Source organism: Dromiciops gliroides, chromosome 2, assembly GCF_019393635.1.
Source record: "Dromiciops gliroides isolate mDroGli1 chromosome 2, mDroGli1.pri, whole genome shotgun sequence".
NCBI lineage: Eukaryota > Metazoa > Chordata > Mammalia > Microbiotheria > Microbiotheriidae > Dromiciops > Dromiciops gliroides.
In genome coordinates this window covers 148,742,413-148,758,857 of record NC_057862.1, presented here as the reverse complement: position 1 = coordinate 148,758,857, position 16,445 = coordinate 148,742,413, and the positions used below count along the sequence as shown (strand labels likewise).

At 35.9% G+C, this 16,445-nt stretch overlaps 1 protein-coding gene across 1 annotated transcript in view; it reads left to right on the top strand.

The window, feature by feature from the left end:
• CLPX (caseinolytic mitochondrial matrix peptidase chaperone subunit X) overlaps positions 1 to 16,445 on the top strand; it is a 50,709-nt gene that overhangs the window by 21,343 nt on the left and 12,921 nt on the right. Inside the window, exons 4-11 of the mRNA XM_043983705.1 lie at positions 495 to 649; positions 2,893 to 3,052; positions 6,326 to 6,367; positions 8,992 to 9,168; positions 9,911 to 10,075; positions 11,010 to 11,098; positions 12,653 to 12,817; positions 15,780 to 16,079. Coding sequence (XP_043839640.1) covers positions 495 to 649; positions 2,893 to 3,052; positions 6,326 to 6,367; positions 8,992 to 9,168; positions 9,911 to 10,075; positions 11,010 to 11,098; positions 12,653 to 12,817; positions 15,780 to 16,079 — 1,253 coding nt within the window. The remainder of the gene's footprint in view (positions 1 to 494; positions 650 to 2,892; positions 3,053 to 6,325; positions 6,368 to 8,991; positions 9,169 to 9,910; positions 10,076 to 11,009; positions 11,099 to 12,652; positions 12,818 to 15,779; positions 16,080 to 16,445) is intronic.

The following is a 16,445-nucleotide window of genomic DNA, read 5'->3' as shown; positions in this document are numbered from 1 at the left end:
CCTTGCATTTTTACAGGTGAAATGAGATTTATCTGTACTTCACTACTTTCAGGGTTTGACAACTTCAGAATTTTAACAGCATCTGAGTAGTTAGTTATTTGTCAAAAATGCCTGATCCTAGTGACTTATTTTCAGCTTTTTGCAAACTACCACCACCACAATGTATCATATTATTTGGGCACAAATATACCTCCTGCTTTCTATTTCTTTCCTCTTAAGTGATTTTATTAATTTAACGTAATTCTTGGAGAAAACATTTGCCAGGATATAACATGGCTTTATATTTACCAAACCCATCTGTTTTTATACTTTGTTTAGTATGTTACCTTGAACTAATAGTTTTTCCTTCTAGGCCTTTTTGCTGCTAGTGAGTGGGCTGTCAGGGCACTCTTAGGGGGCACAGCTTTCATTTATATTGAGTCTGTAAGGTAAAATAACTGCTATTTGAATAATTTCGCTTTTGTTTGTGCCTCTTCACCTCTTTTCTTTCACAGCTTCCACCAGATTTGTGAAGTGTGAAAAATGTCATCATTTTTTTGTTGTGCTGTCTGAAGCCGACTCAAAGAAAAGCATAATTAAAGAGCCTGAATCGGCAGCAGAAGCTGTAAAATTGGCATTCCAACAGAAACCACCTCCTCCCCCCAAAAAGGTATTGGTCCTTGTTTGATCTCTTAAGTATTCTTGCCTTAAAAAATTCCATCCCTCTCAGATTCTAAGACCATAATGAATTCTAATCTTTAATAGAGATGAAACATAGATAGTCCTCAAAACCTTGATACAGTGATCTGAATTATGGTAGATACTGAATATTTAACATTTAACTGCTTTTGGTGATATCATAGCTTCTGCATTCATTTGTTATAATTTGAATATTTTCTCCTTTTAAAATACTAATAAAAACCCAAAAATATTGAGATGATTATTTTATTTTTATTTTTATTTTTTTTAGTGAGGCAATTGGGGTTAAGTGACTTGCCCAGGGTCACACAGCTAGTAAGTGTTAAGTGTCTGAGGCCGAATTTAAACTCAGGTACTCCTGACTCCAGGCTTGGTGCTCTATCCACTGCACCACCTAGCTGCCCCCTGAGATGATTATTAAAGTAGATTTATATAAGAAATAAATTATATAGTCCATAATGAGCAGTGGCTATAATCTTTTCTTGTATTAGTTTTAGCCTGTGTACCTAAGTAGCAAATACTTTGGTTTTCACTTTTTAAACAGTGTGAATGTTTCACATGAGGGCAAATCTGCATTTTAAACTATGTATTGAAACCACTTCTTGGTCAAAGTGCCTAGGCTCACTAGTGTAGTGTCCCTCTTTATTTTCTGGTAGTCCTTGTGCTAGGTGGTTTTGACCTGGCCCTTTCATGGAAAGCCCAGAGCCCTTCTCATTGACTTGGTGCCTTTTGCCCAGGCCTTATAAAGGCAGCACCCAGACTGAGAATCTCCCTTCCATCTACCACAGGGTGACCTTTTTCATCTCCAGCTTGTTTTCTAAATATGCTTCTCCTTCCTTCTACATTCCTTCCCCACCCCTTCCCTACCCCCACCTCCTTTCTGTATCTTCCCTCCTCATTAGTTTTCATTAATGAGTCTAGGGATTCCCTGATTCGGGTATGTCCTGACATACCTGATGTACCTGAATGAAGGATTTACTTCATTCATATATGTAATGTGTGTGATAAATGAAAAGTGTAGAAAAGAATTATTTTAAAATGTATATTGTGAGGGGCAGCTTAGGTGGTACAGTAGATAGAGCACCAGCCCTGGAGTCAGGAGGATCTGAGTTCAAATCCACCCTCAGACACTTTACACTTACTAGCTGTGTGACCCTGGGCAAGTCACTTAACCCTATTTGCCTCACCAAAAAACCAAAAACCAAAAAAAAAAAAGTATATTGTGAATTTTGAACTGTTTGTGTAAAATAAAATAGGAAACAGTAGCCTTTAAGATTATCTTGTGCTAATCTATGTGGAATCTAGACATCTGTTTTCAGATGAAACTTTAGAAAATATGTAGATGATTACTTTTAAAGGTATCCCTGCTCAAAAGGCTGAAGAAGTTTGCCTCTATGCCCTAAATTATTGATATAGAATTGAATCTCTTATCTCTTAAGTACTTTTGTCATTCCACAGAGCTATAACATCTGGCTAAGTTTTTCATTGTATTTGTCAAATTTTAAATGTCTCTGGTGATTATTTTATAGTTGTGTGATGCCTTTTTCTGGAAAGGTAAACCTTGTTTTTAGTTCTTGTCTGTATCTTTGTGAAGAAGGTAAGAAAGAATTCATTTGATTAAGTTGGAAAAAGTCCAATTTATTGACCAACGATGAGAAAAAAAACCCTTTTTATGCTCATTTATGTTGTGTGTCTTTAAATGTTTTGTTTCCTGTACAAGACACTGACAAAATACAAGTAGCAAAAACGCAAAGTAAAATAAATAAATAAATAAAACAAATAAAGTTGAGCTTCTCTTCATGATGAGTTTTGTGAATTAGTCTCAACCAAGTCAACATTTATTGCTTGTTCTGTGCCAGGCTTTGTGATCTACTAGGAATACAGATTCAAAGAAGGGAATCATTCCTACTTGATTTTAATTCTTAGCATCTTAGTTCAGATTTATTTTAAGTAAAATAAGCTTGGTACTTTAGCTTTTTGCTGTGCCTTTGGTTTTTTTGTTGTTGTTGTTTTTTTGGTGAGGCAATTGGGGTTAAGTGACTTGCTCAGGGTCACACAGCTAGAAAGTGTCAAGTGTCTGAGGCCGTATTTGAACTCAGGTCCTCCTGACTCCAGGGCCGGTGCTCTGTCCACTGCACCACCTACGTGACCCTTGCTGTGCTTTTGTTAAGTAAATTTTGATAATTTTTTCATTCCTAATCATTTCTCCCCCAGATTTATAACTACCTCGACAAATATGTTGTTGGTCAGTCATTTGCCAAGAAGGTGCTTTCAGTTGCTGTGTACAATCACTACAAGAGAATTTATAATAATATCCCAGCCAACCTGAGGCAGCAAGCAGAAGTTGAGAAGCAGACATCATTAACTCCTAGAGGTTAGTGTTGGTAATTTTTATAATTTAATTATACTCTATGTAGAAGGTAGTAGCCTTTTTTTCTAAGTGCTTTTGCTATGGAGATGTGAAATTTTTGACAACTTTATGACAGCTAGTTTCCAGTTATTTTGATATGTTGGAAGAATTTGCATCCATGGCTCACTCAGTTGTCATTTTAAGTGGTAGATGGTGATAGCTCAATCAGTAATCATCTTGACGTATTGTGGACAGTGACATAGTCAGTAAGAAAGTTTGATAAACATAGTAATTTTAAGTAACAGGAACTAAGGACAGCTTCAACTTTTTATTAAATTTGTACCTGAGGAAGACTGAATATATAACTGATTAAGTGAAACTACATCTTGAACATACTACAAAATAGCTTTACTGTAGAATTGGTTACTTTATTTTTAGAAGGCAGTGTGAGGTAATGGAAGAACTGGTATCTTTATTTTTTATAGACTAATAATTACAGTACAATATAGCAATGTACACACATAAAATATATTCATTAATTGTAGGTGACACATGTAAGGTGCTTCCCATTTATAAGTATAATTCTGTGAGGGTTGAATTTTCTTTTAATAAAAACTATTTTATTAGATAAAGCTAGTGTTCATATATATATTGCAATTTAACATTTGTTTTAAAAATGTAAATATTTGGAATGGTTATGCCATTCTTTATCATTTTAATTTTTTAAATAAAATTTTTAAATTATCATAAACTGTAACCATCAACAAACTCAAAACATACAATAATAGGAATTTTAAAGGATGGTACATGAAACTATAAATTTTCTTTTTTACAGTTTGTTTAAAGACGGTATTTTTTAAAATGTTATTAATGGTAATAAGAGCATCCTTTTTCCAAGTCCGTTTTTAATTTTTAATTTTGTGTGTTTCTTTTGATTTTTGTTGCTTTAATTATTTACATAATTATAATCGTGTGTTGTTTTTGGCTCAACTTTCTTTTTCTTTTCTTTTTTTTTTTCGTGTGTGAGGCAGTTGGGGTTAAGTGACTTGCCCAGGGTCACACAGCTAGTAAGTGTCAAGTGTCTGAGACCGGATTTGAACTCAGGTCCTCCTGAATCCAGGACTGGTGCTCTATCCACTGTGCCACCTAGCTGCCCTCACTTTCTTTATTCTGTATCACTTCATTTAAGTTTTTAAATTTTTTTGTTTTTATATTTGTCTCATATAGTACAGTAGAGAAGTCAACATGGCATCTCAATAAACAAACATTTTCTAAGCCCCCTACTACATAATAAGTACTATGTCAGGTCCTGTGGCTACAGAGATAAAAATTATATAGTTCCTGCCTCCAAAGACCTTTTCCCAATCTGTTTCTTTCCTTTTTATTCTGGATGCATTGCCTTTTGTTGTGCAAAATATCATCTATAAAAGCCATCTATTTTGCTTCCTCTATTTTTTCTACTTGTTGCATAGCTAAGAGTTTTCTGCCTCTGCAATTGTCATAGGTATAATAGTCCAGTATCTCATTTTTTTTTAACAATTCAAAAAATAGATAATCCAGTTTTATTTTATTAGGGCATATATCATGTAGATGTGATCCTGTTTTTCCAGAATTTTATTGGAAAAATTTTATTCCAATGTTTTGTAATTTTCAGATTTAGCAAACATTAGTTCATTGTAAAATGTTTGATTCTAATTTAGGGTTAGTTAATCTTTTCATCATTGGTCAATTTTTCCAGCTAGTTTTGATAATTACTACTTTACAATATGATTCAAGACTTGTCGGTACAAGTCCTTCTCACTCCTTTTTTCTTCTTCATAATTTCCCTTAATACTCTTGTCTATTATTCCAAATAATTTGTCATTCTTTTTTCTGATTTTATGAAACAGCCCCTTAATATTATGATTAGTGTTGCATTAATCTATAAATTAATTTGAGTAATGTACAAACAATATACATTCAGTAACTCTCTACACTTATTTGTTTTTGCTCTATTTCTGTAAAAATAATTTTCTATTTGTTTTTATATAGCTCTTTTGTGTGTATGTCTTGATAGACTAATCCACACATGTCTTATGTATTTCATCATTTTAAATGAGATTTTAATAAAACATGGAAGGTTTTTAAAGGTGAAAACTTGAAATAATTTTATTAGTAAGTAGTTTTTCTTTTAATACAGTCAGAAGAGGGAAGGTGGTAGGATGTTCTCCCCCCCCCCCCAAAAAAAAAAAGAAAAAAAGCAGATACATAATATTTTTATGTCAAGTCCTGCTGTATGTTAAGTTCTGGGGATACAAAGAAAGACAAAAGACAGTAGTACCTGCCCTCAAGGAGCTCATACTCTAATGGGGGAGACAACAATGCAAACAGCTATGTACAAACAAGCTATATGCAGGTTAAATTGGAGGTGGTCTCACAGGGAAGAGGCACTAAGATTAAGGAGGACTAGGAGTGGCTTCTTACAGAAAGGGACACTTTAGCTGAGACTTGAAGAAAGCCAGGAAGGGTATGAGGTGGCGAGCATTTCAGGTATGAGAGAGCTAGTGAGAATGGTCTTTGTTTAGTAGAGGGAGTGTCGTATGTAAGGAATAGCAGAGGCCCAATGTCACTGTATCACAGAGTGCATAGCTGGGGTGGGGGGTGGGAATGTGGAATAAGGTGTAAGAAGTATGGAAAGATAGGAAGGGGCAAGGTTATGAAGGGCTCTAAAACCCAGTGGATTTTATATTTGATCCTTGAGGTGATAGGGAACCACTGGAGTTTATTGAATTGAGGTAGTGGGGTGACAGGGTCAGACCTGCATTTTAAGCATGATCATTTTGACAGCTGAGTGTGGAAAGACCTGAGGCAGGGAGACCATCCATTAGGCTATTTCAGCAGTCTAGTGAGGTAGTGAAGGGCAGGTCTGTACCAAGTTGTAGAGTCACAGGTGAGAAGGGGGCACATGTGAGAGATGTTATGAGGGTAGAAACAATGGGACTTGATAACTGATAGATCAAAAGTATCAATACTTAAACATTTAAGAAATCAGCAAAGGCACAGCTTACAAAATTACATCAATGGAACTGTTTTGTGTGGTAACACATGGGGAAAAACACGGGGAAAATGGGCTGATTAGTTAGAGCTTAATTTTGGGGAGGGCCAATTTCAATAGGATCACCAACTCTACGTCCATAATTTAAAGTCCTGGTCAGGAAATCTCTCCTTGGGTCCCAGCAAATGCAAAGGGCCCATTTTTGTATCCGAGAAGGGCCCACACGTAACAGTGATTATTTGGCTGTTTTATTTCTTTCTTAGAATTAGAGATAAGAAGACGGGAGGATGAGTACAGATTTACAAGTAAGTGACTTCTCCTCAGGTCCTCCTCCGCAATTCCTTTTTTAAAATTTTGCTTTAGTGAAATATCTCGATAGTAATGATAGGGATATATCTGTTTGCATGTATATCATTGGGAAAACTTACTGCCTTCTAAACATGTTTACCCTGTATGAAATATAAAAATCTGGGGGAGTTTTTTCAGCATTTGTGTAGTTTGCTTTACCAAACTATATCTGCTATTCTTAGCTATTTTCTATTATCCTTCTTAATATACAGAATGACATTCTATGTAAAAAAATTATCATTGCATATTAACAACTTTATTTTTGTAATCTATGGGTTTCCTATTTGTCAGCTTATAAAAATAAATTACTGGCCTACAGATAGGACTACTTAATAATGATAGAAGAGCACTGTGGGGCCAGTTATCTTTTAGTTACTTTTTGTCAGCTATAGTTCTGTCCATTTTAATGTATTTGCAAAGCATTCCACTTAAAGGAACTTTGGAAGTTAAAATGACCACTCCAATTAATGTCTGTTCAGTAAACATTAAATACCTACCATGTGGGCATTGTGTTGGGAGCTTGAAAAAATAACAACAGATGTTTATATTGTGGTTTAAGATGTACAAAACGGGGGGGGGGGGGCAGCTAGGTGGCACAGTGGATAGAGCACTGGCCCTGGATTCAGGAGTACCTGAGTTCAAATGCAGCCTCAGACACTTGACACTTACTAGCTGTGTGACCCTGGGCAAGTCACTTAACCCCCATTGCCCTGCAAAAAAAGAGAAAAAAAAGATGTACAAAACTGTTTAAATCCATTGTCATTTGATATCAGTAACCCCATTAAGTTGATATGACAAGTGTTTTTATCCCCACTTTAGATGATGGGATCTGAGGCCCTGAGAGGTTAAGTTTAAATGACTAGTCCATTTTCACATGTATCTTCATTATGGTTACTCTTCTTTGGTAGTTCTCCAACTTGTCATTGTCCTTCCTAAAATGTAGCTTCCAGAACTAAACATGTTTCTTGAGTAATCTGACCAAGAGTATAGTATGGTGGGATTATCACCTTCCTTGTTCTGGATGCTCTGCTGCCTCTCTTAATGCAACCTTAAAATCACATTAGCCCTTTTTGGCTGCCATGTCACATAGTTGACTCATTTTGCTCTAAAACTTAGATCCTTTCCACATATCTTTTCCCATCACTTGAGAGGCTTACTTTTTAAAACTCCAGATATAAGGCTTTATTATCCTTATCCTACTGAATGTCATTTTATTAGGTTCTTACCATCTTTTTAGATCCTAATTTTGTTATCTAACAGGGTAGTTGCCCCCTTCTGCCTGGAAAAACAGCTAGATATTAGAGTCAGAAAGCCCAAGTTCAAATCCAGGTCTATCATTAATAACTCTGACTCAGTTTTCCCATATGAAAAATTGATAGTATTTATCCTATCTCACAAGTCTGTTGTGAGGATCAAATGAGATGATGGATAGATATAATGTGATTTGTAAGTTACTATGTAAATATCAATTCTTATTTTTATCAGAAAGGGGCTTAAAATTACACCTACTCCTAACCCCTTATTTTATAGATGAGGAAACAGAGGCCAGAAAGGTTCATTTACTTATTCAAGGTCACACAAGTAGTTTAATAGCAAAACTTGGACTAGAACTCAGATTTTTTTTACTTCAAGTACAATATTCTTTTTTTTTTTGGCATGGGCATTGAGGGTTTGGTGACTTGCCCAGGGTCACACAGCTAATAAGTGTCAAGTGTCTGAGGCTGGATTTGAACTCAGATCCTCTTGAATCCAGGGCCAGTGCTTTATCCACTATACCACCTAGCTGCCCCCCAAGTACAATATTCTTTCCAATTATATTATGCTACTTATTCATCTGAGCTTCTGAAATACCTTACCAGCACATTTTACTTTTCACAGTATTTCCGTCCCAAACCCATCTCATTTTAGTATTAAAAGAAAGCTATTAAGCTAGGCATTAATCTGATTTTACAGATTAGAAAAGTGAGTCATGGTGAGTGTAAGTGGCCATGTCATGTGTAGGTCAGTGTGGTACAATAGTTAGAGAACCAGCTACAGAATCAGGAGAATCTGGGTTCAAATCCTGCCTTGGACAAATATTAACTGTATGACCCAGAGCCAAGTCACTTAGACTCTAGTGATTCACACAAATTTCCTAAGACAGTTGATTTCATAGAAAGTGCTGATCTGCATTTGGATGAGGGTCTTATCCCATGTACAGTAATGCAAATAGGAGTAGATCCATACCTCTAGACCTGAAGACCTGTGCTCTTTGTGACAGGTACTTATTTTAGTTTTTCCACCCAACCCCTGTCTGGTATTCTTTGCTTTACTAGTTAATAGGATGATAGCAATATGAATTAGAAAAGCAGTTAATTTTTTTGGCTTAAAGTGCATCTTATAAAAAGATTTAGAAGTATTAGCTGTGCTGTAGCTAATAGCACAAATAATGACACAGAGCATTCCTGTATGTTAGGTAAAAATCTCATCTTAGCATAGTTGTTTTAATAAGGTACTTTACTTTAGGTTGTATGGGTGTGTGTGTGTGTGGCTGTCTGTCTGTAAACCAAGTTTAGTGAAACTGTCTTTCATATATTTTCAGAATTGCTTCAGATTGCTGGAATTAGTCCACATGGTAATGCACTAGGCGCATCAATGCAGCAACAAGTGAATCAACAAATACCTCAGGAGAAACGGGGAGGTGAAGTCCTAGATTCTGCCCATGATGACATAAAGCTTGAAAAAAGTAATATTTTGCTTCTGGGACCAACTGGGTCAGGTATGTAACTCAAACATTCTCTTGCTTCTTTTGTTTTGTTTTTATGGTGAGGCAATTGGGGTTAAGTGACTTGCTCAGAGTCACAAAGCTAGTAAGTGTCAAGTGTCTGAGGCCAGATTTGAATTCAGGTCTTCCTGAATCCAGGGCCGGTGTTCATTCTCTTGCTTCTTGAGAAAACATTGCTATTATATAGAAAAGGTTGGGTTAGGATTTTTCAACACCTTTTATTGTAAGATTGTGGTTCTGTAGGAGGAAGCCCAAAGGGTCAGTCTTATAATGAAGTTGTCAGATCCTCATAGGCTTCATGCTCAACAGTGGGCCTGATGTTGCTCCCTTGGGGGCCAGCACAGAAGTGTGGGCATCTTTGATGATTTGTAAAAGCCCCTGAATTCAAGGAATAGAAGAGCCACGAAAGGGGTTGGAGAGGAGTTTGGGACTTCAGTAGCGGGACCAGCAGGGTCAGTGATCTGACAAGTGCTGCTGATCATTAGCACATTTCTGAAGTGCCTTCTGTGTGCCCTGCACTGGACTAAGTGCTGGGCGTGCAAAGAGAGGCAAGAGACAGGCCCTGCCCTCAGGAGCCCACAGTGTAATGGTGGAGAAGCAGCACAATGACCATATTCCTCCCAGAATTCAGTTTTCAGTTTTGGTTTCAGTTTTCCAAAGCATGTGTTTGCATGCTTTGGCATGCATGTGTTAGCATAGGTCCAGCAGAACTCTTGGTTACTGTTTCTATTTGTAGGTAAAACGTTGCTGGCCCAAACTCTAGCTAAATGCCTTGATGTACCTTTTGCCATCTGTGACTGTACTACCTTGACTCAGGCGGGATATGTAGGTGAAGATATTGAATCTGTGATTGCCAAATTGCTACAAGATGCCAATTATAATGTAGAAAAAGCACAACAAGGTATGTCTGTCTAAAATTCTCCTATGTCCCCTAATTGACATCACATAGAAATAAAGTTGATGAAGTAATTGTGTTGAGGTATTAGAATGCTGGTTTTATTTTGGGTTGAGAAATAAAATCCTCTAAGTGTTAAGAAGTGTGTATTTGTCACGTATTTCACCACATTCAGTGCACTCCATAGAAGTCTGCCCCAGAAGGAATTTGGTGAGGTGACAGCACAGGTCAGACCAGTCAGACCATGCAACCATCTAGGAGCCCTCTTCTTGTTATTGCCAGGCTCTGTCTGCCACTTACATTGCTGCCAACGTCATGGGGCCAAAGCAGACAGCAGCATTAGGGCATGAATGCCCATTGGTAGATTTGTGGATTTTTACTTTTAATTGGAGACAAAGGAACAATAGAAGTGGCCTCTTGTACAAGATCCCATATGTAGCTACTGCACCATGTCCCTTTTTTCCTCCCTGACATCATATTCCCTGTTTCCAGTTTTACAGACAGATACAACCAGCAGGTCATTCCTGCTCTGCCCTGCCCCCACTCCTCCACTCCCATTTCTCTGGGGCATTATTAGCACAAGCAGATAAGCTTGTTCTTTTCCAAGATTCTTTTTAGGAAAAAGAACTTGAAACCTTTAGCATGAGGTAGAGACAGACAGACAGACAGACAGACAGACAGACAGACACACACACACACACACATTCCTAGGAGAAAATGTGAATCATTTGTATTTATCTTATACCCTAGTAACACTGTGTAAATTATTGGGCATAAAAAAATGAATGGGGTAAGCAGTGTGTTTATATAATAGCAAACAAATGCTTATGTTAAGTATAGCATTTAATAAGCTTACTTTTGCTACTTAGTATTTTAAAGATGAGGTTATTGTGTGCATTTCATATTTCATATTATAAATAGAATCCTCCTTAAATTATAGGAATTGTCTTTCTGGATGAAGTAGATAAGATTGGCAGTGTGCCAGGCATTCATCAATTACGGGATGTAGGTGGAGAAGGCGTTCAGCAAGTAAGCAGTTGAATATTTTGTTCAAGCCCACTAAAAAGAAGGGAATACATCAACTTACCAGATATTGTACGTTTGGTTTGACATTCACTTAGAGTCCATATTATTCATACTATCCCAACAGTAAACTTTGTGTCATCTTGCAAAATCCCAGAGAGAGTTCTGATCATATTTACACATGAATAAATTTGTTTTTTTCCCTTATGCTTAGTTAGAAGACCTGTTTTAAATAGTTTTGTTAATTTTTTAGAGAGTTCTTCGTAAAGTTAAGAAGTGAAACCATCACCTATGTGGTATCTTAGAATGTTCCAGGGGAAAGAAGCCTTAGAAATATTTTAATCCCATTATCTCAAATTACAGAAAAGGACATTGAGTCCCAAGGAAGTGAAGTATTTACCAAAGTGACTCTAGTTAATGGCAGTCAAGATTGGAACCCAAGTCTCTTGATTCCCAGTTCTGTGTTCCTTGCATTATCTTTTTTTTAGTAAGCAATTAATTAAATTTATAATTTTAAGCAAGGAATGAACAGCAGAAATGCATGAATAATGAAAATACAAAATAAATTTTTTCCCCCAACATCCAATTTTTAATAAGACTAGTCTGAAATTGTAGTGTAGGCGAGAGGATTGTTTTTGTTCTTATCTATTCAATATTCAGAAAATACAGGCCCCTAAAAATAATTAAAGAAAGGACCCTTGAATTTTTTTTTCCTCCCTCCGGAAAAATAAAAACAAAATTCTTTTAACAAATTAGCACAGACAAGCAAAACAAATTCCCATACTGACCATGTCTAAAAACGTCTATCTTATTTTGCATATTAGTGCATCACTTTTCTAACAGGAAGTGGGTGGCATTTTTATCACCATTTTTTTTGAATCATGATTGATTATTGCTTTGAATGGAGTTCTTAAGTTAAAGGATATTTCTTAATTAAAGTGCCCCCTTTCCTCGTGGGCTGGGGAAGTGTTTAAAAGGCTATAAGCAGCACCTCAGAAATACTTCATAAATTCTGAGTTGAGTACCTTAACGCCTGTTTTCTAATCTGAGGCATAGGGAGAGATGTGATCACACTTTAAAAATGTACTTAATATTGTAAAATTGTTTTTAAACAGACATATTTTGTGACGTTTTCCCAGGACCTAAGGAGTCTCAGTGTTTAACACTAGGAATACAAAAAGGACTTTTAATTATGTTAAAGGCAAATTAAAATTCATTCACCTGAAGATTTTCTGATCTTTTATGTGCTGCTTTACCCTCTATAGAAATAGTAACAGAAGTAATGAATTTTGAAAACCTTGATCACATCAGCAAAGGAAATTCACATTGATGTTTTCTTGAGGAACAGGGTCTTGCAATACTTCAGCAGAAATTAACAACAGAATATAATCTATATTTTACTTTTTATATTAAGCATGAAAATTGGAGTGGGGTTGTTAATCTTATCTGTCTGCTTTTCCTCTTTGAGAAAAGCCGTTTCAGTTTTTTCTTTCTTTTTTTTTCCATGTCCTATAATGTACTTTTATATGATGTTATAAATATTTCTTTTTTTTTCTTTAGGGCTTGTTAAAATTATTAGAAGGTACAATAGTTAATGTTCCAGAAAAGAATTCCCGTAAACTTCGTGGAGAAACAGTGCAAGTTGATACAACAAACATACTGTTTGTTGCATCTGGTGCTTTTAATGGTTTAGACAGAATAATCAGCAGGAGGAAAAATGAAAAGGTGAGCTTTCTTAAGGACTTAATAAAATGAGATCATTAGTATGTATTGTTCTTAAAATGAGGTTTAATTTTACTTGCTCTCCTAATTCAGCATTATCTGAAAATGAGCTCATCTTTACCCCTACCCCCACCCCCAAATCTACCCCCTCTTCAAAACTTTTTTGTTGAGAGCATTATCCAGGTTCCCAGCCTGTTATCTCTGACTCTTTACCCTGTCTCATTTCATATATACAGGAAGCCACTAAGTCTTGTCAGTGTTATCAGCACCACATGTCTCACATCAGTTTCCTTTTTTTCTGATCACTTAGTTATCACTGTAGTTCAAGCCCTCATCACCTTTTGCAGGAGCCTCACTGATCTCTCTGCCTCAAATTTCTCCCCACTTCAGTCCATCTTCTACATAGCCACCAAAGTGGTATTCATAAATCATGGGTTTGAAATCTCAGTGTCTCTCTGTTACTTCAAGGATTAAATACAGATGACTAGCATTTAGAGGCCTCTGCTGATCATTTCCTCCACAATTATTTGTGCTTCCTCCCTATATGCCCCATTAACTTGTACTTTTTCCCCCCATACATTTTGCATATACTTACTTATGTATTTTATCTCCTTTATATCATGAGATCCTTGAGGGCATGGACAGTTTGACTTTTGTTTTTATATCCCCCAACAAAGGATAGTGCCTGGAAATAGTAGGTACTTGGTGGTTGTTCATCCTTCATAATTAAAGAGGACCAATGACGACATGATGTTGGGGTCAAGGTACAGTGTGTTCAATTGTGGCTGATGAGTGCAATATGAGCTTGGAAGGTTCTACAACAAGTCAGGCAGAAATAGTGCATTGAACCTTTGGGATGGAGATGTCTCTAGATTTGCACATCTCACATTTCTTTTGAACTTCTGCAATTATGCTTTGCTTATAGAGCACAGAACCTTCCATGTCAGCCATCTCCCATGTCTCATAATCAATATTCTTCCAAGAGACTTTGAAAGTGTCCTTGTACTGCTACTTCTGACCACCACCTTAGAGTTTGCCTTATTCACTATCTCTGTACTTAAAAGACTAATAAGTGTTGATTGATTGACTTTCTGTGATATCAGATCTGTAGTATGAAGTCTTGTAACTAGCCTGCTGTAAATAATAGACTATTTTTAAAATGTAGCATTTTCATAGGAAACCCTAAATAAGTAAATATGTACACTCAGAATTTGTAGGTAACATAGTAGATAGAGCTGTATAATCCTGAGCAAGTCACTTAACCTCTGTTTGCCTCACTTTCCTCATTTATTAAATGGGGATAATAATAGTACATCCCAGGGTTTTTCAGGATAGGATGCCTTTTCTGTGTTCTTATAATAAAAAGCATATATGTACTTTTTTTTTTACATATAAGGTATTTTATTTTTTCCGTTACATGTAAAAATAGTTCTCAACTTTTGTTTATACAAGCTTTACAATTTCAGATTTTTCTCCCTCCCTCCCCCCTCCACTAGACAGCAGGTAATCTGATATAGGTTATATCTATATATCTATATATACATATACGTATATATAGATAATATATGTACTTTTAGAGGTACTTAATGTAAAAAAAAATTACCTTTTTCTTAGCTCCATACTTTTTAATTTAAAATTTTTTTATTTTGAATTTAGATACAAAATGAGAAAAGAAAAAAAAAGTTGCCATGGACACAGCAGAACACAGAGAGGATTCAATATAAAACATTAAATTTCCATTTCAAGTAAACCTATATAATAACTATAGATTGTTTTTAGATCTGCCCAAATTTTCTTTGCTTTCTTGTTGGTTATCTTTTGTTCTCTGATGTATACTTTTTGCTTTATTATTCCTCTCCTTTCCTCCCCCACACTAAAGAAGGCTGCAATTAAGTATGGATATAGAGATAAAGATATCTATACACATATACATATATATGTATATACACTCATACATATATATGTAAGACTGTACTATGCTTATTCCACTCATCATCTGTTTCCCTGAAGGTGGATAGCATCCTTCCTCCACAAGTTAGTTGTATACTTTTTTTGGGGGGGGGTCGATGAGGGTTAAGTGACTTGTCCAGGGTCACACAGCTAGTAAGTGTCAAGTGTCTGAGCCCCCATTTGAACTGAGGTCCTCCTGAATCCAGAGCTGGTGCTTTATCCACTGCACCACGTAGCTGCCCCTCCCCTGCATACTTTTAAAAAATAACATTTGTCATCAGACAGAAATAAAGCTGTAGAGCCTATTACTGTAACAACATGCAAAAGTACTTTTTGCTGCTACTGTATTTTGATGAGACTTAATTTTTAGAGGTATGTGTATATCTTCCCTTAATAAATTGACAGTTCAAAGGGGAGAACTGTATAAATGTAGATAGAAAATTATATCTCCTTACCTCCTCATGGTTTAATTCATTCAAACTGATTACTTTTCTGCATTCAGTCATCTTATAATAGTCTATCTTTCAAAAACTCTTTACCTTTTTCTAATCAGCCCAACTGGAATACTGTGTGTGTGTGCACACACATGTGTGCATGTGTAAGTGCACACTCATGCGCATATATAATACTATCTTTTAAAATTTGAACTGATACTAATTAATATTTTCCTATTTTAAAATTTTATTTTCCATATGTTTACTAGTACATATGAAATGAGTACTCTTCCAATTTTCATGTATGTTTTGTCTGTAAGAAAACTTTTTAAAATAAGATTTTCAGAAAGCTCTATAAGAAGAGGAACCTCAAGGAGGAATGGGCACATTTCTTGATCTTTACTTATTTGTTTCAGTTTTCAAGAATAGTTGTAATGATTTTATTTTCCTTTTTACTTTGGAAGTTATTCTGTAATATTTATCATTTTGATTTTTTTTTTTTGGTAACACAAGACCCTACTGAATATATCCATTTTTAATCTCAGAACTTCTCATAACTGTATATGTTTTTTCTTTGACAGTATCTTGGATTTGGAACACCAGCTAATTTAGGAAAAGGCAGGAGGGCTGCAGCAGCAGCAGATCTTGCCAACCGAAGTGGGGAATCAAATGCTCACCAAGACATTGAAGAAAAAGATCGTTTATTGCGCCATGTGGAGGCCAGGGATCTCATTGAATTTGGCATGATTCCAGAGTTTGTAGGACGGTTACCTGTGGTGGTTCCCTTGCATAGCCTGGATGAAAAAACACTTGTACAGATTCTTACTGAGCCACGAAATGCAGTTGTTCCCCAGTACCAGGCATTATTCAGCATGGACAAGGTTTGATCATTTTTCCTCTTTTTCAGTCTGGTTGTTTAAAAATTTTTCTTGTGGAATTCCCCAACTTATCCCTGCAAGTAAAAAATGCCACTTGCACTATTGTGAATAACCACTGATAGCTCACAGTGAGATGCAAGAAGTTGAGGGGAAGGCACACATAATTGGAGCTATGATGGTGGTGGTTTGTTTCTTCCTTGTTATAGAATGGTAATGGTGATACAAAACCCAGAAATATAGAGAGGCAACTCACAATAAGTAAATAGTCAACTAACTACAGAATCCTTATTCAAAGAATAATAAAATCCCAATGAGCTATAATTCTTATTTCTCCCTAAGTAGAATGATTACTTTAGCTCTTGTTTGAAA